The 22,044-nt window shown below is 36.4% G+C and overlaps 1 protein-coding gene across 1 annotated transcript in view; it reads right to left on the bottom strand.

Annotated features, from left to right (window-relative positions):
* Positions 1–22,044, bottom strand: part of DHX29 (DExH-box helicase 29) — a 46,187-nt gene that overhangs the window by 12,912 nt on the left and 11,231 nt on the right. Inside the window, exons 5-18 of the mRNA XM_061129784.1 lie at positions 21,394–21,539; positions 19,195–19,317; positions 14,629–14,755; positions 13,768–13,926; positions 12,996–13,161; positions 12,610–12,733; positions 10,614–11,222; positions 9,167–9,310; positions 4,861–5,037; positions 3,370–3,510; positions 2,420–2,564; positions 2,175–2,292; positions 1,479–1,563; positions 5–93 (exon numbers count right to left, since the gene is read on the bottom strand). Of these exons, the coding sequence (XP_060985767.1) occupies positions 5–93; positions 1,479–1,563; positions 2,175–2,292; positions 2,420–2,564; positions 3,370–3,510; positions 4,861–5,037; positions 9,167–9,310; positions 10,614–11,222; positions 12,610–12,733; positions 12,996–13,161; positions 13,768–13,926; positions 14,629–14,755; positions 19,195–19,317; positions 21,394–21,539 (2,353 nt within the window). The remainder of the gene's footprint in view (positions 1–4; positions 94–1,478; positions 1,564–2,174; positions 2,293–2,419; positions 2,565–3,369; positions 3,511–4,860; positions 5,038–9,166; positions 9,311–10,613; positions 11,223–12,609; positions 12,734–12,995; positions 13,162–13,767; positions 13,927–14,628; positions 14,756–19,194; positions 19,318–21,393; positions 21,540–22,044) is intronic.

The following is a 22,044-nucleotide window of genomic DNA, read 5'->3' as shown; positions in this document are numbered from 1 at the left end:
TTACTTATTTTCTTTCGTTCTTCCGGTATCAATTACAAATACAACATCTGGAATAGTGATACCTGTCTCTGCAATATTTGTTGCCAAAACAATCTGAAAACACAAAGCCAAAACATTTAGGTAACTACTTTCAGCAATGTGCCATCACTTAAAAATTCTTTAGTTTAGCCAGTGCATTTTAAAAAGTGAATTTCAATTATTCTTTACAAAAATTCACAATCTAATTGCTGTTACTGTGCAACTTAAATTTGCTCTAATTGATTTTATCACCTCAGCTTATTAATTAAACTTATAGATTCTTATTCCAACAGAAATACTATAGTCCCTTAATTCTAGTCAGTCACCTTAAAAATGATACATGTAAAATGGGAAAGTGGGTCAGAGAATGGAGACTGCTCAGCAGAAACTTTACAATTATTAGGGAATACTTTCTTTAGTAAGAAAAACTGGTGGCTTATTGCCCCGGCTCTGCTACTTATTAGCTTTGTGACCTGGGCAAGTCATTTTACCTCTCTGGTCTCAAATTAAGAGGAAGAAATACATGATTTCTTAGGTCCCTTTCTAGCTCAAAAATTCTTAATGGTGATGGCTGAACAGCCCTTCTTCTTGTGTGTGTTTTTTTCTTCTGTTGAGTCTTTGGAGGTGAAACATTTAGGCAACTTTAGGTCAGTTCAGTATGTTATCACTCTATCTCAATACTGAATTGATTGCTTTTCTTATCCTTCATCCTAGGAAAGAGAACCCAGATTATTAAGACTTAGATAGGACCTAGGTGATCAAAGTGTTTAGAGGTGGTGGAATTCTTTTCTTCAGACAAAATCTTCCAGAGAAGCCCAAATGTTACAGATCAGAGCATAACCTATGAACCCCTGGAGTTTTCAGAGCACAGTTAGAAAACCATACATTTAATTCAACCCCTTTTAAAGATGAGAAAGTAAAGCTGAGTAGGTTGCCAAAAGCCAAAGACATGGCAGCAGCTTCGGGACAAGAATCTGAGAAACTCTTTTTGCAAAGTATCTCTTCATTCAGAATCCTGAACAGAGGAGACAATGAAAATACCTTAAGATTGTTTCCTAACCTAATGTTCTCTGTGTTGCAAAAATGATCAGGGATGAATAGACTATAGAGAACAAAAAAGAATCCTCCCAGGATTCAAGTAGCTTCTGACATCAAACATCCTTTGTGTTCTCTTCTTGAAGGAATAGTAGTGACTTTTCCTTCTCAAAAGCAACAATAATGCCATGTTTTTAAACTACCACTCCTCTAAAGTTATTGATAACACATAATATAAACACCTAACATAATATAAATTGAATTTTAATATTGGGTTCACTTTTGATGATATTAGACTGCAGAGCATCTGGAGTCTGCCATGTGCTATAAGGTACTTAATAACTGTCTTTGATGATAGGGAATCATTTTCATGAACTGTTCTCAGGTAGATCACATATAAATAAATTTGATGTACTGAGTTTTACCTTCCTGACTCCTTGAGGAGGAAGTGTGAATGCTGCAGCTTGATCTTGAGTTGAAAGAATAGAATGCAGAGCTATCACTTTATATCTGAAAGTTAAAATCATAGTTCTTAGCAAGAGTTTCTCTTTAGAAGACACTGCAAAGAATAACAAAATTTATTTGCAAATAGGAAGCAATTAAAAAAATTTATTATGAAAAATTTTAAACACAAAATTTCTGAGAATATATATATATATATACTTGTTGATGAGAAAAATTTAATATGAATTATATGAATGTAGGGATTAAAGTATTTTTAAAAATATATTCTGATGTCAAGGTGATAATGATAACAGCAGTAATAAACTATATAAAAACAGACACAGTACAGAGCCAATTCAGTCTGTATGGATGATAAACTGCAATGTTATTGAGGTTTTGCACCATCCCATGGGTTAGGGAGGGGAGTCACCATCTTATTTTTAACTACAAGTTTCCCTCTGCTAAATCATATTAAGAAAATAAAACAAATGTAGAAAAAGTACCTAAAATTTTTAGTAGATAAAATGCTGTAACAAAGTTAAAATAAGAATTGCTTTGTCATGGACAATTTTAACTAAAGGTAGAAAAGACTTTGAAAGCTCTGATCAAGAATTTTAATGTACAAAACATTGCTCTATTTTAAAACTACCAGGAATATAATGAAGATCTGTAGTTACCGTTCTGAAAAAAATCTTCTGTCAGTTGATAAGAGATCATACAACTGTTGAATGTGAGCAAGGCCTGGTAAAAAGATCAGTACTGCTCCTTCAACATTTTTGAACTGAGGACTTCTGTCTGAAATTTTTTGAAACATACAATATTCAAAAATAAGGAACAGCATATAAAATATTAATAAAACATCTCCGGTTAGTTGAAAAGTTTTATCAAAACAAATGGAGACACATTAGAAACAGGTACATACCTAAATATGTAAGAAGTTCCAAAATGAGATCCAGGTTGATTTTATGAGGATTCATGTAGAGAATAGCATGCTGAGTACGACTGCTATACTTTTGGTAAAATGGATTTAAATCGGCACTTGTTCCAGTCTGAACTGGGATGTATTCCTAAAGGAAACATAATCAGAAAAACTTGAACAAAAATATGAAGTAAACACAAAGAAGGAAAAAACAAGCTACTTGGCATTTATTCAGATTTGTATTTTTCTCACTGTCACCATTATTTCATTAAAATATAGCAAGAATACAATTTTTAACAGTATTAAAGTATGATAAAATTTCATCTCTATCCTATTAATTTCATCCAGCCCCCTTAAGTACAGCAAAACTTTTAATCTTGGCATGTAAACACTTTCTACAGTTTTAAGAAAAGATTTTAGTTTTTGCTTCCTTGATTTATCTGCTTAATTAAAAGATAAACTAACTTTAAATTTGTCCATTAGATGAATGGAATATTGTAGATACAGTGAAAATATGTAAATAGTACCACTGGTCAAAATGCAGGATAGTGTAGCTTTTGTGATATTCCTAAAATTATGTCATTCAAACTAAACTAACTCTCTATGAAGAACTGTGCTTCCCTGGATGATACAGAGCTAAGGCTGGCTCATGCCAGGACAGAGGCTGCTAAGAAAACCAGTGGCAGGGATCTAGACTCTGGGCCTGCCCCAGTCTATTTAAAGCGTTGAGGTAAAGCAAATATCATAAACCAAACAGTAAGTAAAACAGTAAAAGAGTCAGTAAAACAAAGATCAAAGAAATGATGTTTAAAATTTGCTCATAATCACATCTGTTATTCCTCTAACAAAATGTATTTGAATGCACTGTGCCAGCCACATGATTTAAAAACTCTTATGGTAGTTTGTGTCTTGGATATCATCATCAGATGTCTTTAAAAATGTTTTCTTCTTACCTGATACTTTTTTATTCCCCCTGCTTTGGTTGTAACATTAATGGTTATTTCTTCTTCCTCCTCCAGAAATTTCTGACAATATTCTGAGTCTTTCTCCAGTACAAAGCCTGTTTCCTCTATTATATCTTCAAGATGAAAAACCTGCACAGGTGAAGGCATATGAACAGTGAGCTCAAATTCATTTCAGTAAATATCATCTTAAAGAGAACAAGGAATTGCTACCTCTCTGAATGTTACCACACGCTAATGAGAATATTAAAAAACTTTTTTTCCTGCATTATTTGGGAATGAAGAACTTGCCTGATATAGATGGATCTGTCCCTAGTAATTCCAGGACAAAGTACATTATGGTGTATATTTTTTACATGTGAAAATCAATTTAAAGATTCTTTATCAGCTGAACCAAAAGGGCAAACATTAAGAATAGAAGAAAGCTTCAAAGAAAAATCCCCCTAAATTTGAGGAATGGGTGGAAAGTTCAGTTCAGTCGCTCAGTCGTGTCCAACTCTTTGTGACCCCATGGACTGCAGTACACCAGGCTTCCCTGTCCACCAATTTCCAGAGCTTACTCAAACTCATGTCCATTGAGTTGGTGATGCCATCCAAACATCTCATCCTCTGTTGTCCCATTCTCCTCCCACCTTCAATCTTACCCAGCATCAGGGTCTTTTCCAATGAGTCAGTTCTTCACATCAGGTGGACAAAGTACTGGAATTTCAGCTTCAGCATCAGTCCTTCCAATGAATATTTAGGACTGATTTCCTTTAGGATGGACTGGTTTGATCTCCTTGCAGTCCAAGGGACTCTCAAGAGTCTTCTCCAACACCACAGTTCAAAAGCATCAATTCTTTGGAGCTCAGCCTTCTTTATAGTCCAACTCTCACATCCAACTTCCACATGGGTGGAAAAACAGTTCCTTATTGTTAGGCAGCGACCCCAATCTGGATGTAGATTTGGCTTTGCTATAGAGTTGTTTTATGCTGTGTACCTCTGACGTATGTCATTCAGCACAATCCTCCTTCCAGCCCACTATTTGGCAGCTCAGTCAAGGCAGCTCAGCTATCTGATTCCCACGGCCATCTCCAGGTCCTCTCTTGACTTGCATTACCTTAGGAATAGTCCTAGGCTCAGACTTAAGGGGGAGAAGGAAATGGCACCCCACTCCAGCACTCTTGCCTGGAAAATCCCATGGACGGAGGAGCCTGGTAGGCTGCAGTCCATGGGGTCGCTAAGAGTTGGACACGACTGAGCGACTTCCCTTTCACTTTTCACTTTCATGCACTGGAGAAGGAAATGGCAACCCACTTGTGTTCTTGCCTGGAGGATCCCAGGGACGGGGGAGCCTGGTGGCTGCCGTCTATGGGGTCGCACAGAGTCGGAAACGACTGAAGTGACTTAGCAGCAGCAGCAGACTTAAGGGCCTATCTTCTGGGGACACTCACTGGTGGGAATGTAGTTTCTGTTCACAGAGGCATTATTAAAAAAACTTACCTCAACAGGATAACTTCTTCCTGAAATTCTCAGAATAGGGCAGTGTGTGAAATAGGTAGAAAACTTTTCACTGTCTACAGTGGCACTCATGAGAATCAAATGTAAATCAGAACGTTTCTGTAAAATTTCCTTCAAGATAATTAGGAGGAAGTCTGACTGGACACTTCTCTCATGAACCTAGTATAAAGGGAATTAAAAAAAAAAAGGTCATATGTAAGGGCGGTGGGTGTTATTTGCTCAGTTGTGTTCAACTCTTTGCAACCCCATGGGCTATAGCCCACCAGGCTCCTCTGTCCATGGAATTTTCCAGGCAAAAATACTGGAGGGGTTGCCATTTCCTTCTATAGGGAATCTTTCCAACCAAAGGGTCATACCCAGGTCTCCTGCACTGCAGGCAGATTCTGTACCATCTGAGCCACCAGGGAAGCCCTTACATAATAATAAGATCTAGCAGGAAGATAAAACAATCAGACCTTCAAATCTACTAAAAGTCAATCAATATTTACATACAGTCAATACATAGAGAAGGTAAGAGAAGCTGTGTTTCAAATGAGGTAGATCTTCCAAATTGAAAATAAAGTCACCCTCTTTAAAACTGAAGTTAGTAAAAATCAGCATATAGTGACCAAGATTAGCTATGATAGTAAGACTCTACCTTAGGAGTTAGTCTGTAACTGTTCAGCTGATAACATTAAAGTATCTCCCGAATTTCACTCAGAAGCCAGTGTAATGCTTAAAAGCTCTGCCACTAATATAAAATTGAATAGACACAGAACTGCAACAAGACAGATGGTTATACACTTTTCTGCAAAGGGGGAATTTTTTTAGTATGAATCTGACAGGTTCTATCAACTGCCTAAGAAACTGGGTTTTAAGCTTTTCCAACAGATGAATTTTAGGGATGAGCACGGTAAACTTGCTATAGAGCATTGAAACATGGGACGTTAGGAGAACTTAGTATCTGCTGGATGTACTAGTCTGTATTGCAACTTGCTGTACTGGGTTTATTTCTACCTCATTTTATTTCTTGAGATTTAAAGCAGCATACAAAAGATAGAATACATTGAGATAACAAAAATTAAAACAGGATTGATCAACAAAAATTAAAACAGGTCTGATCATTTTGCTTGGAAGGGAGCCAATAGTGGTTAAATGTTCAGACTCTGGAACTGCTTGCTTAGGCTTAATTCTTCTTGGCTTGCACAATTAAAATATGACTTTAGGAAAGTTATTCAAATATCCCTGGGCCTATTTCTTCTTCTATGAAACAAGAATACAAATAAGACAAATTTCATAGAGTGGTTGGCCATTAGAGGAGATCAACAAATAGTACTCAGCATTGTGCTAGATGCTGGGGAATAATGATTGAGATAGTCATTTCAGAGTTTATAGCCTTTTAAGAGGATTCTGTAGAGGATGGCTTGAAATTACATATGAAGGGCAGCTATTTTGTTTTTTTTCGGTCTAATATTCTTTTTTGGTTTTGTTTTATAGTTGTTTTTTTTTTTTAAATTGGAGTTATAGTTCATTTACAATGTTGTATTAGTTCCTATTGTACAGCAAAGAGTAGCTAATTCAGGTGGTCAGGAAGGCTACTAAGAGGGAATTGACATCTATGCTGAGAACTGAAATGAGTTTTTAAAAAAGGAGGAAAGAACAGTATGATAAAGGGGAAAAAGTGGTCATGGGACATAACTTGTGCAAAATCATGGAGGACAGTGGGATCACACTACATTTCAAGAAACGAGGAAACAAAAATTATGCCTTGAGCATGAGACGAGGAATGGGCAAGAGACAGAGAGGGTGAGGTGCCCAGTGATTCATATGAGGCCTCGTAAACCCTGTTAAGGAGCTGAGACTTTATCCTGATGAGTCAGGGTGGTAAGATATTTTAAAGGAGGAGAATCATGCGGTCTGAACTTTGTTTTAAAAAACGTAACTCGAGCTATAATGTGAAGAACATAGAAGAGAGCAAAACAGAAAGTAGGCAGTTTAATTAGAAGCTTATTAAGTAATTAAATAAGATAATGGTAGCCTATATAAGGGCAACACCAGTAAATATGGAGAGAAGTAAACAAATGTGAGAAAAGTATTCAAAAAAATCAACAAAGTCCAGGTGACCAGATTTAGAGGATATACAAGAAAGAAGGAATAATTTTGGATGTTTTTACTTTACTGGTCTGACCAGGATATTATCTCAAGCTTGAGAGAAATATTTTCTGATAGATGAAACAGATCTGGGGAACCTCCTCAAAGAGATGGTAATTTATACAGGTTATCAATTTTTTAAATTTATTTTTTGCTACACTGCTCTGCATGCGGGATCTTAGTTCCTCAAGCAGGGATCAAACCTGTGTCCCTGCAGTGGAAGCATGGAGTCTTAATCACTGGATTGCCAGGGAAGTCCCCAATTATTGATTTTTTAAAAAAGAAAATTTAAAATGAGGATAAGACATAAAATACAGCTAATAAAAATGTATACTTTATTAAGTACATTTGAGAGAGGTGGGCAAAAAGATTGGCTGTAAACCTAACAGCTGCCAGAGGAAAAGCTGCATAACTCTCACACTGACCATAAACTAAAACACATCACACAACTGTTCCTAATAAGAAAGTCAGAGTATCATCCTAAGCATCTTCATAAAGAAGCTCCTGAATAACATAATGAACTCTGTCCCAGCATCTCTTTCATCATTATATTTAACATGATGATGAATTTCACTGGGTTTTCTCTTACTCTTATTGTACTGTTCAATAAGAGGCTGAAAGTATCACACTGAAGGACAGTTCAGTAAATCAGGTCTACAGATTGCTATTAATAATACGAAACCATCAAAGAACAGCTCCCCTGCAGTTGGTCTAACTTTTAACTTAGGGTTCATTCTGATTACGTATTTACTAAACTTCCCTGGTGATTCAGACAATAAAGAATCTGCCTGCAATGAGGGAGACCTGGATTCAATCCCTGGATTGGGAAGACCTCCTGGAGAAGGGAATGGCAACCCACTCTAGTATTCTGGCCTGGAGAATTCCATGGACAGAGGAGCCTGGCGGGCTACAGCTCATGGGGTCTCAAAGAGTTGGACACAACTGAGTGACTCACACATACACAGTTTTTTTTAATAATTTGGAGTTCCCAGAAAAACTATTGGCTGATGCAAATATTTCATCTTACCTAGCAGAAAAAATTTCTCATTATAAATACACAAATTAGCATTTTAAGTTGATTCTTGATGATACTGATAAAATCCAGGTATTAACAACATGGCTACAACTGTCACACCCTAGTTCCCACCCATCACTGCCAGGAGCAGTTACCCATGGGAATGCTCAATCAAGCTGCCATATATCCTCTTTCTTTCTCTTGAATTTCTATCACTTACCTATTACCAAAATATTGTATTTAAAAACATCTTAACCTGAACTAGTACAACAACAGGAAAATGGTTAAATAAATTATGGGATATCCAAATAACATACTTCTATAAAGCTATTAAAAATGATATTTTTGCAGACTAATGATGTGAAAGAATTATAAAGTGAATATACATACAAATTATAAAAAAAAAATGTATAAATGCACAATGGCAACATTAAGTTTTTTCTGAATCATGAAACTACAGATGTTTATTTTCATTTTTGTATCTCTCTATACTTCTAATACTTACTAACCAAAAGGAGGAAAATAACCCAGTAATCAATATGTAGTCTATTAATTAAAAATCAAAGAATAATTATACTTTCACTAATGCCTTCTGAACTTGGTGAATTAAATTCATAAAAACTTTTCATCAGGGAAATTGAAAAAAATTTTTAAATAAGTGAAATGCTATATATATAATTTCTTCAAAAAATTATGTACCAAGCAAATCACTTAAACATACACTAACTGATAAGAAATGTCTGCAGCCGGCTTCCCTAGGCTTGAACCCCTAGTTGCAGAACTTATTGGCTATATGAACTTGAGTAAGCTATATAACCTCGGTGTGCCTAGTTTCCTCAACTATAAAATAGGGATAATAATATCTACTTCTTTTGATTAAATGAAGGATTGCTGGAAGGATTAAATGAAGTTGTATATATGAAGTCTTTAGAATAGCCCCTTGCATACAGCAAATGTTATACAGTATTTGTTAAATAAATCAATTAGCATGAGACCTGTTAGAGGAAAGTAACTAATTACACGTAAAGTGCTTGGCATTTAGTAAAAATGGAGACAATGTTAGCTAGTATTAGAAGTAACATCTTTTTAACATAAAAATGTTTAGAATCATTTCTCGAACATACAGCGATAGAATCTACTCACCTCATCTACAATAACATGAGACACATTTGTTAGGAGACCATCTTCTTGAAGTTTTCTTAGCAAAACCCCTGTTGTACAATAGAGTAACCTGGTAGATTCACTAGCGCGAGACTCCATCCGGATCTGATATCCACACAAAGAATTCTGAAGGGAAAACACAGAGCCCAGACTGGATTCTCACAAATGATCCAGGAAATAAGCTTTAAAAACTGAAGTACAGGTGCTGGTCCTGCTCCGATATGGAGCAGATTTACTTAGACAGTAAATCTTTTTAGTGCCATTTATTACTTGCCTATGTTTTCAATTATACCAAACTATAAAATTTGTTTTGGCAATTTAAACAAGAAAAAACTTTTTTCAGAATTTTGAAACAAAAAACTGTTCGCCTGCTTTGAGTACCATTAACACAATTATGGAAATATTAATAGATTTAATCAATTTCTTATGAAATTATCTTGGAGCAAAATATTGAGGTGCTCAGGAACAGAATTTTAGATCTGCTGCTACAACTTAAGTCTACTCTTCTATCAAGATCTCATAAAAGCTTCAACCATTAAAAACCAGTGGTGCCTGATGGGGATCCTGAAGTCACTTCTATTCCCATCACATTTTCTTTCTTACTCCTTCAGTCATTCCTTTGCTGTGTTTGTAAACATGTCTGATATCCCCTTAACGTAAATTCCTTATAAGACAGAAATTGTGCCCTTTGTCCCCTTACATGTCATGAGAGAACCCAGAAAAATTGCCACATAAAATTTTAATGAAGGGCTATCTAACTTATAGACTAAAATGTTAAGTACCATATCTAGAAAGAACAATTCAAAGCATAATTAAATTGAATTACATGAACTTGGAATTCATTATATTTGGTTCTAAACCAATTTTGTTAATTCCTACATTTTGCAGTCACTCTGGTTAAGGTTTGGCCAGTTTTGTGTACACTTTTATCCCCAAACACAGGACAACAGGTATTTTAAGTTCTTTTTTCTATTTTTTTTAATATACAGGATTTGAAAATAGTCTGACATTATCTTCTATATTGTTTTTTGCTTCTGTTCATTGAGCTAATGAAAATCATTCAGGAATATATGCTACAGAAAAGATTTCCAAATACTGAGATCTGGTATTACAATTTATCTGTATGTATTTATATTCTTTGAATGATCAACTTAGTAATGTAATATATTTGAGTACTCAGTTATTAAAGTGAATAGATTTTTCCTTTTACATGTGAATTTTAATGATAACTACTTACAATCCTTTTCCTATAAAGGAGAGTGGCATATCATACCTATCAAAGAAAACATGAAAAGCACCTGAGATGTGCTATTGAACAAACAGTATCGGCCAAAATTCATGTATGGTACAGGTTCCATTTGGATCCCAAGAGCACAGGTAAGTAATGTCATATCACCATTCTCTGAGGTAGAGTTGAACAACATTTTACCTTTCCTCCAGGTCCATTTTCACAGCCCAATTCATCACACACTCGTGTGGCTAAACTCACTGCTGAGATTCTTCGGGGCTGGGTACAGACGATGTTACATTTAGTTGTTCCCCACTCATTCAGAAGCAGATCTTCTAATAGAAAATGTGGCACTTGAGTACTTTTCCCACTCCCTGTTTCACCCGCCACAACCACAACCCGGTGCCTTTTAAGAGTTTCGACAATTGAGTTCCTGTGTTTAAACACAGGTAACTGTTGCCTTTCCTTTAGAAGTCTCTGGTACTTAGGTGTGCTTTGCAACTTTCTAAACAGGTTTCTAACAGGTTCCAAATCTTCCACCTTTTCTGATTCCAAGGACAGCGCAGAAAAATCCTCATCAGAAACTAAATTTTCCCAAGATTCCTCAGGATCTTCAGAGTTTTCTCTCTTATTTTCAGAATGCTGTTGCTGCTGCTGCTGCTGCTGTTTCAGTTTATTCAGAAGTTTGGCAATAAAAAGGTCACGTGGTTTATTGGTTTCCATTTTATTTAATTCTTCCTTTTTCTTTTCCGCATCACTCCACTCTAGCCAAACATCTCGGTAAGTAGGAGGAAGTAACTGATGAACTGACTATAAACGAAAAAAACAGTAATACATTGTGTTCACTAATTACTGGACACCAAAATTCAATAGGTTAGAACTGAAAAGAATAGCTATTGCTTCTTAAAATATCTCTTAAACTAGTAGGTTACTACTGTACTTTAATATAAGATATATATGCATATCTGGAGATAGGAAACGGCAACCCACTCCAGTATTTTTAGCTGGAAAATTCCATGGCCAGAAGAGCCTAGTGAGCTATAGTCCCTGGGGTCACAAAGAGCTAGACACGACTGAGCACACACATGCATGCATATATGCAAATTTATATTCAGCATATCATATTCAGGCTTCTGGACTTACCTAGCTGTGTGACCTTGGGCAAGTAACTTAACTTCTTGGTGTCTTAGTTTCTACATTTGTAGAACGGGGCTAATAATTATACCTCCCTTATAGGCATACTCTGAGGTAAACTTTCAGTTAATCAAACACAGTGCTTATTCTAGAACACAATAAACTATTAAACACATGTTTATTATTTATTCCTATAGTGGTGCTATTTAAATATGTAGATGATTCACAAAACATTTCTCAAAGTTCCCTCTGAGATTCCATTTGTATATTACAAGTCAAACTATTTTAAGTGAATTCCATTGGATGGAATCTAAGTTATCCTGCCTCTGTTTTATAAAGAGCCCACAATTATTTTTGTAACATTGACAGTCATTTCCATCAATTAAGCTTAGCTTATGATACCTTATTTTGCAAAACAAGGGAAATAAAGACATTAAGAACTTTTACTGAGAGAAAATGGAAAGGAACAATTATTTGGAATTCCACTTAATCAGTGTCTAAATTTTCAGTAGTTCTAATTCCCCAAGAAGAAAGATATACTTATTACAAACAGAAAGTGTTGACAGTACTCCCAACCAAAAAAAAAAGCATAGTGTTCTCTGAAAAGTGCTCTCTTCAGTAATACTTTATAATCATTCCTTAAACTGGACGCTTTAGTCGATATAACCTAAAAGTGAAAACTGGAACCAATGTCTTGTATTTTAAAGTTGAGAGACAATATAATATGAAAGGAAAACAATCGTTTAAGAATTCTCCTTAATTCAATCACTCTAGCACAGTTTTTTAATCTTTAAATCAGTACAGCTTGCAAAGCTGGACCAAATGGTTCAGTGCCTCTGGTCCAAGGAGAGAAAGCTTGAACTATGTTTGGAGATGAGACAAAGTCAAAATTATAAATAAGCAGAAACAAGGACTACTCAGAAGCCGCATTCAGTGAAGAGAAAACTGGCACAAAGGGCCACGATTAAATATTTCCTTCCACATGCAGATAGTTTTATGTTGACAAAATATACCCATTACTCCACAAGTGAATTCTGAGACACTTGGATCTATAAAAACTTACCTGCCCTTTCACCAAACGATAAAGAGCTAAAGTAGCTCCCAGGTGCTGAGCCTGCATACCGTCCTCTGTTAAGATCGTAGGGCACACGACCAGGACATCATCTTCAGACTTGATTACCCTCACCCTAAAAGAAGCCAAAGACATTTTCAAATAAAAGTGATGAAGTAAAAATGGTCAGAATTCCATTAACACTGAACTGTAGTTTACACTATTTATATTAAATATTCTCACAGAAAACACTATATTAATACTAGGTAATGATTTATAGGCATTATCAACCTAGAGATGTGGAACCAGCTTCCTGAACGTCTACTTAACTCATAAGAAAAAAATATATTTTCATCTTAGATTTTTCTAAAAGTTCACTCAGTTAGCCAAAAACATACCTACATTTCCAGTATCTACCTACTGCAACTTTTTCAAAGGAAGGATTTGGACTCTTGGGAAGATTCTTCCTGACCCAATCGATCAGAAATTGTTTGGGAGATTTTCCAGTCCAGCTTCGAGCAGTATAGTCAAAATTTCTTACATCATGAGGTTCTTTCTTTTTCTCTAAAATGACAAAGATTGGTTCTTTAAAAATGCTTATGTAGTAATACAGAATATCTTTTGAAGGATTAAAATTCTCTCACTTTTGAGAACAGATGTTTTTGAAGTGAATAGGTTAGAAAAGGACAGACAGACCTGATTCGAGCAAGGGAAAGGTTGGCCAAAAAGAGGATAATAGGATGAGCAAAGTCATAGAGCCATGAAACAATATATGTTTCAAGAATGATGCAGCTGTAGTACATAGCTGGGAGAATAATGTGGAAAGGTAAACTGTGGCAGAATGCAAAGGATTGTCAATGCCATAATACAAGGTTTGAACTTGTTAGCTGATTAAAAGTTTTAACCAGAAACTCATATCTATGTTACAGAAAGATAATTCTGGCAGGAGTCTGAACTGGAGAGAGATGAGACTGAAGCCAGATGTTGGTAATCACAAAATGCTAAACAAATTATAATGATTACTTTTCCGAGATAGTGTGTGGAAGTGTAACTTTACTACCATCTTTTGTAGTCTGTTGGAACACAAAGGAACACAATTTCTCAATTATATAGTCCTTGATGTTTTACTATTTACAAATTACACTCTGGAACACTCTCCCTTCATTTTACCTTTTTCTTCTTCAGGAGCAGCTGTAGATTTTTCAAATAAATTAAAGTTCAAAGCACTTTCTCCTTCTGTGACTACAGGAGGCTTCTTTCTTTCATTCTGTTGATGTGAAATCTTTATGGCTGGATTGAATACTGGATGATCTTCTAAAGTTTCCATTTCTACCAAAAAAAAATGACACTTATTTATTTTGTTTTTATTCATATTTGTTATTCATGCCTTTTTACTCTGCAAATTTTTTTTTTTAAAAAAAAACATTGCTTCTTTTTCCTTCGTACTAGGAATTTGTGTTAGAAGTTCAAGGCAATTTTCACATTATATACTAACATTTTTAGAACAAATCACTTAACAGATGTAGAAGGCCAGGAAAACCATCTTCACTAAAAATAAATTCTCATCGAATTATATTCACCTCTCATTCTTGAGTGGAGATACTGTTTTATGGTATACACTTCAGATTAACAAACTATGGCTGCAAGCCAAATCCAGCCCCGCTACCTATTTCCATATGGTCTGTGCGCTAAGAATGATTTTTACATCTTTAACTAGTTGAAAAGGATAAAAAGAAGAAATATTTGGTGCCATGTGAAAATTATGTGAAATTTCAGCATCCATAAAGTTTTGTGAGAACATAACCATTTGCTTTTGTCTTGTATATATATGGCTGCTTTTATGCTGTGGCAGCAGAGCTGAGTAATCATAACAACCTGTAAAACTTAACTATTTGGCTTGTTGCAAAAGTCTGCCAACCCCAAGTGTAAACTGTTAGGAAAGAGAAGACATACAAAAAAGAGGCAACCTCCATCCTAGGAAAGCCAGTAAAGAAGACGTATTAATATATCTAAGAATTTTAAAGCGTTTACCTCTTTGAAATTTCCTTATTTTCTCTTGAGCCTCTTTTTGGCCTTGCTTGTTCTTTTCTAGTTTAAAGGTAGCGGCTTGCTCCTTTGCGTCCTGAAGTTTAGCTGCAAGGTGCAAGTACCTTTCATTCTGTTGTTCCAAATAAGATGATGACAAAGAAACGAACAGCAATATTAGTTTATCTATTGTCAATGTGTTGTATCAAGACCTGTGATCTTTTGATCTTATTCTTTGGTCCAACAAATCTGTTAGCAATTTTTCATAGAGAAATAATACAAATGTGCAAATTTGTAGGTATACAGATGTTCATTGCAGTTATGATTGAAAAGGAAAACTGGAAATCAAGTGTGGTATGCTCTACAGAGAAAACTAGTCATTGGGGTTTGAAAAAAGTCAAGAAGCAATAGAGTGAGGGTAATGCAAAGAACTGACTCACTTAGAAAAGTCCCTGATGCTGGGAAAGATTGAAGGAGGGAGGAGAAGGGGATGACAGAGGATGAGATGGTTGGATGGCATCACTGACTCAATGGACATGAATTTGAATAAGCTTCAGGAGTTGGTGATAGACAGAGAAGCCTGGCGTGCTGCAGTCCACAGGGTCGCAGAGTCGGACACGACTGAGCGACTGAACTGAATTGAGTCCACATGGAGAAACTTACTTGACATGTTAAATAAAATAAGCAAACTAGGGAATAAAATCTAAGTATGAGCTCATTTCTGTAAAAAGAAAAGTTACTTTTATACATTTTATAAATATATGGATTTAAAGGACTATATATGCAATCGTATAAGACACTGGCAGCCAAAAAACCAAAACACTAAACAGAAGCAACATTGTAACAAATTCAATAAAGACTTTATATTTTAAAAAAAGAAATACACTTTTCTGAAAGCTACCTTCCTATAATCTCTATCTTATGGAAGACAGTCAGGGACATTACAATAAAAAAAGGCCTCTGGAGAAAATGTGTATTATAAAATTTAACTCTGCTGAGCAAAAACAAGACAGAGAGCTAAACTCAAATTACTGGTTTTTCCTTTGCTGCTGCTGCTGCTAAGTCACTTCAGTCGTGTCCGACTCTGTGTGACCCCATAGACGGCAGCCCTCCAGGCTCCTCCATCCATGGGATTTTCCAAGCAAGAGTACTGGAGTGGGTTGCCATTGCCTTCTCCGGGTTTTTCCTTTAGGTTAGGTTAATAAGAGATGAGACGCATCAAAGCACTGGGTAGAGAAGAGGGCATTAGCAGCGCTGCTATGAGACACAACCACTGAGCCGAGGGGAAAAGAGACAACTAAGGAAGCACAATTCTGGGACTGTTCTGTGTAGAAGCAGACAGCAACAGTGTAACAGACAGAAGGATTAGCTATCATCTCAATTGCACCCAAATCACACTCATTCTTTCAATCTTTCCTATCTGTGGCACTGATACCACCATCCCTCCGCCTATGAGATCTCTTGCTGTCTTTGGCTTCTTAATTTATGTTCAGTAAATCAGCAATTTCTATTGATTCTTCCTTTAAATGTTTCTTTTCCAAGTTCCAATTTGGGGACCTCCCTGGTTGTCCAGGGGCTTCCCTGGTAGCTCAGTTGGTAAAGAACCTGCCTGCAAATCAGGAAACCCCAGTTCAATTTCTGGGTCAGGAAGATCCCCTAGAGAAGGAATAAGCCACCCACTCCAGTATTCTTGGGCTTCCCCGGTGGCGCGGATGTAAAAGAATCTGCCTGCAATGCGAGAGTCCTGGGTTCGATCCCTGGCTTGGCAAGAGCCCCATGGCAACCCATTCCAGTATTCTTGCCTAGAGAATTCCATGAACAGAGGAGCCTGGCAGGCTACACTCCATGGAGTCGCAAAGAGTCGGACATGACTGAGCGACTTTCACTTCCCTGGTTGTCCAGAGGCTAGGACTCTGCACTTCTACAGCAGGGGGCACAGGCTCAGTCCTGGTCAGGGAAGTTCTGCATGCTGTGCAGTGTGCTCCCACCTCTCCCCTAAAAAACTATACAAATTCCAAATTGGGACTTTATTATTTCACACCTGAGCAAGTGCAAGAGTTACCAAATGGCCTCCCTAACCCTTTGCGTATCACATTAATCACTACTAAATTTGACCTAAAAAGTCAAAATTCTTTTTTTTTTTAATTTATTTTTATTATTATTATTATTTTTTTTCCAGTGGGTTTTGTCATACATTGATATGAATCAGCCATGGATTTACATGTATTCCCAATCCCGATCCCCCCTCCCACCTCCCTCTCCACCCGATTCCTTTGGGTCTTCCCAGTGCACCAGGCCGGAGCACTTGTCTCATGCATCCCACCTGGGCTGGTGATCTGTTTCACCACAGATAGTATACATGCTGTTCTTTTGAAATATCCCACCCTCACATTCTCCCACAAAGTTCAAAAGTCTGTTCTGTATTTCTGTGTCTCTTTTTCTGTTTTGCATATAGGGTTATCGTTATCACCTTTCTAAATTCCATATATATGTGCTAAAAGTCAAAATTCTTGTGGGTTACCTGCTCCCACACAGCTAGCAAGCCTTCACAATCAATAGGGAAAGTTCTTAAATCCATTTTCTGGGCATCAAAATTTTCTAGTCTCAGTTGAACTCACCTGTTTACTTCTATCTGCTAGTACTCACACAGTTTATCCTGATTACGGTTTAACATGCAAAGGCCCTTTTACACAATTTCACTTCTGTACCCTTATTCACACTATTTCACCCATCTGGGACATTTTCCCATTCTTTGTTGCCTATGCATACTTCATGCATCCTTCAAATCCCACTTCTTTTCAGTAAGTACTGACCTAATGCTCCAATCAGAAGAGACCTCTTTTTCTGAACCTCGAAATAATGTGTACTATCATAAACTGTTTTTGTTTTTGTTACATTAATACAGGCACATGCTTAAAAAAAAACTCAAGAGGATACAGAGGAGTATAACCCACCCTACTAACCCCGGCCCTATTCACTACTAATAGCTTCTTATGTATTTCTTCAGATCTCTCCTTTGCATACAAAAGGATGCAAATACATGTATGTGTGTGTCTGTGTGTGTATTCTTTTACTCAAATGAGTTCATTATACTACACATGCTGTTCTACAACTTCCTTTTTTCCATTCTAAATCAACTTTATAAAGGTATGATTCACTTATAATAAAACATACCCATTTTAAGTGAATGTGTTTGATAAATGTATACATCCACATAACCATCATCTTAAAGACATACATCACTGCTCATCCCCAAAAGTTTCCCATCATGCCTAACAGTCAATCTCCTTCCTCCATCCATGGACTCAGACAACTACTGATCTGGTTTTCCTTACTAGAGATTGATTTTACATAAATGACTTTGCTAGAATTTAATATAATGAAATTGTTCAGCATGTACCTATTTGTGCCTTTCATTCTTATATAATGATTTTGAAAGTGGTTTACAGTGTTTGGCTGTTATTAATAAAACTGCTATGAATATCTGCGTACAAGCTTTTTTTGGTTGACATTTTCATTTTTATTGAGCAAATACCTAGGAATGAAATTGTTAGGTCATATGTTAAGTGTAAGTCTAACTTCATAAGAAAGGGACAGTTTTCCAAAGCAGCTGTATCCTTACAATCAGTGTAGGAGTGTTCAGTTGCTTCATATCCTCCCAACACTTGGTATTACTGATCTTTTAATTTTAGCCATTTTGATAGATATATAGTAGTATTTCACTGCACTTTTCATTTTCATTTTTCCCATGACTAGCAATGTTGAAGTTATTTTTACATGTTTACTGGCCATCCAAATATCTGCTTTTGTAAAATGCCTATTGTCCTTTTAAAACTTCTTTATAAATTCTAGATAGAAGTCTTTAATCAGACATAGGTATTGTTATTTTCTTCCTACAACTTGATTTTTTCACTTAATCTAATATTTTTAGTTTTTCTTATGATATGTAGGTTTTCTCTGTCCAGGCAAAGGCTTTCCTTTATAAAATAATGTGCTTTTAAAATTATCTGAATAATGTAGCAATACTCTTAACACTTAATCATTTAAAAATATTTGGCGACTACCTCTTTAGACATGGGAGTGATGTAATAACATTTACTGAACAGTTACTTGGAGAAGGCAATGGCAGCCCACTCCAGTACTCTTGCCTGGAAAATCCCATGGACGGAGGAGCCTGGTAGGCTGCAGTCCGTGTGGTCGCAAAAAGTTGGACACAACTGAGCAACTTCACTTTCACTTTCCACTTTCATGCATTGGAGAAGGAAATGGCAACCCACTGCAGTATTCTTGCCTGGAGAATCCCAGGGACGGCGGAGCCTGGTAGGCTGCCGTCTATGGGGTTGCACAGAGTCAGACACGACTAAAGCAACTTAGCCTTAGCTGCAGCAGCAGCAGCAGCAGCACAGTTATTTTGTGTCATGTTTTTCCCTAAGTTTTGTTTTATTTAACTCTCACATAAACCCCTAGAGATAATTATTTCTTCAATTTACAAATGAGGAAACTAAGTCTTAGAAAACTTAAATATTTTGCAAGGAATATCCACCTAGAAGCTCAATACAAATTTCTACTCACAGGGTCAAATTTTTCCTCTTCTAAACTTTTAGAAGTCTCACTCTTTTCTTCGTTTTGTTGTTCAGCATATCGCAAAATCCATTCTTTCATATTTACTTCCAAATTTTTTTCATCCTTTTTTGGCTAGAAAAAAAAAACCACAAATATCTGAAAAATCAAACTGAGAAAAAGATGTCAAAACTATCATCAAGTGTCACTGCTTTTATAATTTCTTTACACTGAGAAACAGTAGACACATAAGCCTCAAGAATCATAGTGAAGGACAAATGCATGTAATTCAACATTACTTTGGTAGGTCTAAACTTACATACTTCAAAGAATCCATTTACATAAAGAGGCAAAAAATTGGAAGAACTGTGAAAAACCTGTGTTATTCCTTAAAAACAGTGGTTTTGTGCAGATGCTGTTTCCACAGATTTTTGTTTTATTTATTTTTAAACTTTACTGAGGTCTGATACATTAACAATTGTACATGTTATTGTTATTTTAACTATGTTATATATATACACTCATCATTTTGATGAGTTTAGACATATGCTTATATAGGCATATGTCCAAACTGATGCTAAAGTTGAAGTTCCAATACTTTGGCCACCTGATGTGAAGAACTGACTCACTGGAAAAGACCCTAATGCTGGAAAAGATTGAGGGCAGGAGGAGAAGGGGATAACAGAGGATGAGATGGTTGGATGGCTTCACTCACTCAATGGACATGAGTATGAGCAAGCTCCGGGAGTTGGTGATGGACAGGGAAGCCTGGTGTGTTGCAGTCCATGGGGTTGCACAGAGTTGGACACGAATGAATGACTGACTAAACAACCAAGGTACTAAATATACCTGTTACCTTCAAAAATTCTTGAGTGGTGTGTGTGTGTGTGTGTGTGTGTCTGACTAAACAACCAAGGTATTAAATATACCTGTTACCTTCAAAAATTCTTGAGTGGTATGTGTGTGTGTGTGTGTGTGTATGTGTGTGTGTGTGTGTCTGACTAAACTACCTTCAAAAATTCCTGAGTGGTGTGTGTGTGTGTGTGTGTGTGTGTGTGTGTGTGTGTGTGTGTGTGTGTGTGTGTGTCTGACTAAACTACCTTCAAAAATTCTTGAGTGGTGTGTGTGTGTGTCTGACTAAACAACCAAGGTACTAAATATACCTGTTACCTTCAAAAATTCTTGAGTGGGGTGTGGGTGTGTGTGTGTGTGTGTGTGTACTGCTGTGGGGACAGGGGTGGTTGTGGTAAGAAAGCTTAACATGAGATCTATCCTCTTAACATATTTTAAAGTACATAATACTGTTCTGTCGACTACAGGCACTATGTTGAACAGCAGATATTGCATAACTAGAACTTATTGATATTGCATAACTGAAACTTTATTACCATTAAGCAACATCTCCCCATTTGCCCCTTCTCCCTTTAGCCCCTGATAACTACCATTCTGTTTCTATGAACATGACTATTTTAGCTACTTCATATAAGTGACATCATGTAATATTTGTCTTTCTGTGACTGGCTTATTTAACTTAGCATAATATTCTCTAGTTTCATCCATGTTCATAGATGTTTTATGATATGTGGAGTATTTGTGTGTAATGCCCTAAGGAAGTACACCTTCCAGTATTAATGCCTTTCTGTAACCCCCTTCCACAAAGATTCTGAATTGGCCACATGACTTGCTTCAGCCAATGTGACATTAGCAAGAGTGATACAAGCAGAGGCTTGATAAAAAAGTGTACACTGGTGTTTACTATCTTGAGATACTTGCTGTTGGAAGCTAGATGTCAAGTAAGAAGTCTGACCATTCTAATATTACCATATAAGAGGAAACCTAAGCTAATCATGCGGAGAGAGAGAGGCCTTGCTAGCAAGATCCCAGCTGAGGCTCTAGTCATGTGAGTAAATAAGTCATTTTGGTTGTTCTAGCCTGAGGAGACACTTCTTGGATCAGACAAACTGCCTAGCTGAACCCAGTCCAAACTGAAAAATCATAAGGAATAAATTGTTGGTTTAAGTCACTCCATTTTGGGGTGGTTTGTTATGTGGCAATAGATAACTGAAATGACAGTGCTATTAAGGAGTTTGGCAAACCCATCAGACATTTTCAGTGAGTAAAACCATAACTCCAACCTAATATTTATACTCTTATGAACTGTTACACGTTTCACTCAGATTTTACACTTTAAATGTTGAATTCTTAAATTACCTTGATCTTAGAATCTTCTTCCTGTTTTTTGGCTTTAGGTTGCAATGGGGGTGAAATAGTGGCTTGCATTTGAGGATACTGGAATTTTGGTCTACTTTTAGGTTGTTGCTCTTCAAATTCCTGACTGAATCCTTCAGGAAGTGCATCTTAAAAGAAATTGGGATAAAAATAATGTACATGATACAGAAAACAAACAAATATTTATTAAATGTGTGCATAAAACCTGTCTAGACAAAGAGCACTTAACTTTCTTCTACTGCTCATCTCTTAGGAATAAAAATCCTACAATGAAAGTTGTTTTATTATCAAACCAGTGGGAACATTCTCTAGACGATAACCAGCCCACCTCGATTTGGCCATTTCACCCTCAAAGTGCTAGACACCTAAATTTTCATAAGAAAATCTTAACTCTCCCCTCCTCCTTGGTTGCATGTGGTAGTAGCCTTAAATCAGTCATAGAAGCAATTTACATTCCAGGATCTTGCCAAAGATTACAGCCTGAACCCTCTGCTTAATTAAATATTATTTACCCAAAGCAAGACAGCCCTAATTTCTAAACCAAAATCAGGAACACAGCCTGACAGGTTACAGACAGTTGAGAATATGCTGTATTATGTGCATTGTAAAATGGCCATTAAGAACTGAAAGCAA

This window comes from Dama dama, chromosome 25 (genome assembly GCF_033118175.1).
Source record: "Dama dama isolate Ldn47 chromosome 25, ASM3311817v1, whole genome shotgun sequence".
In the NCBI taxonomy this organism is placed as follows: Eukaryota; Metazoa; Chordata; class Mammalia; order Artiodactyla; family Cervidae; genus Dama; species Dama dama.
This window is presented reverse-complemented; position numbering and strand designations above follow the sequence as displayed.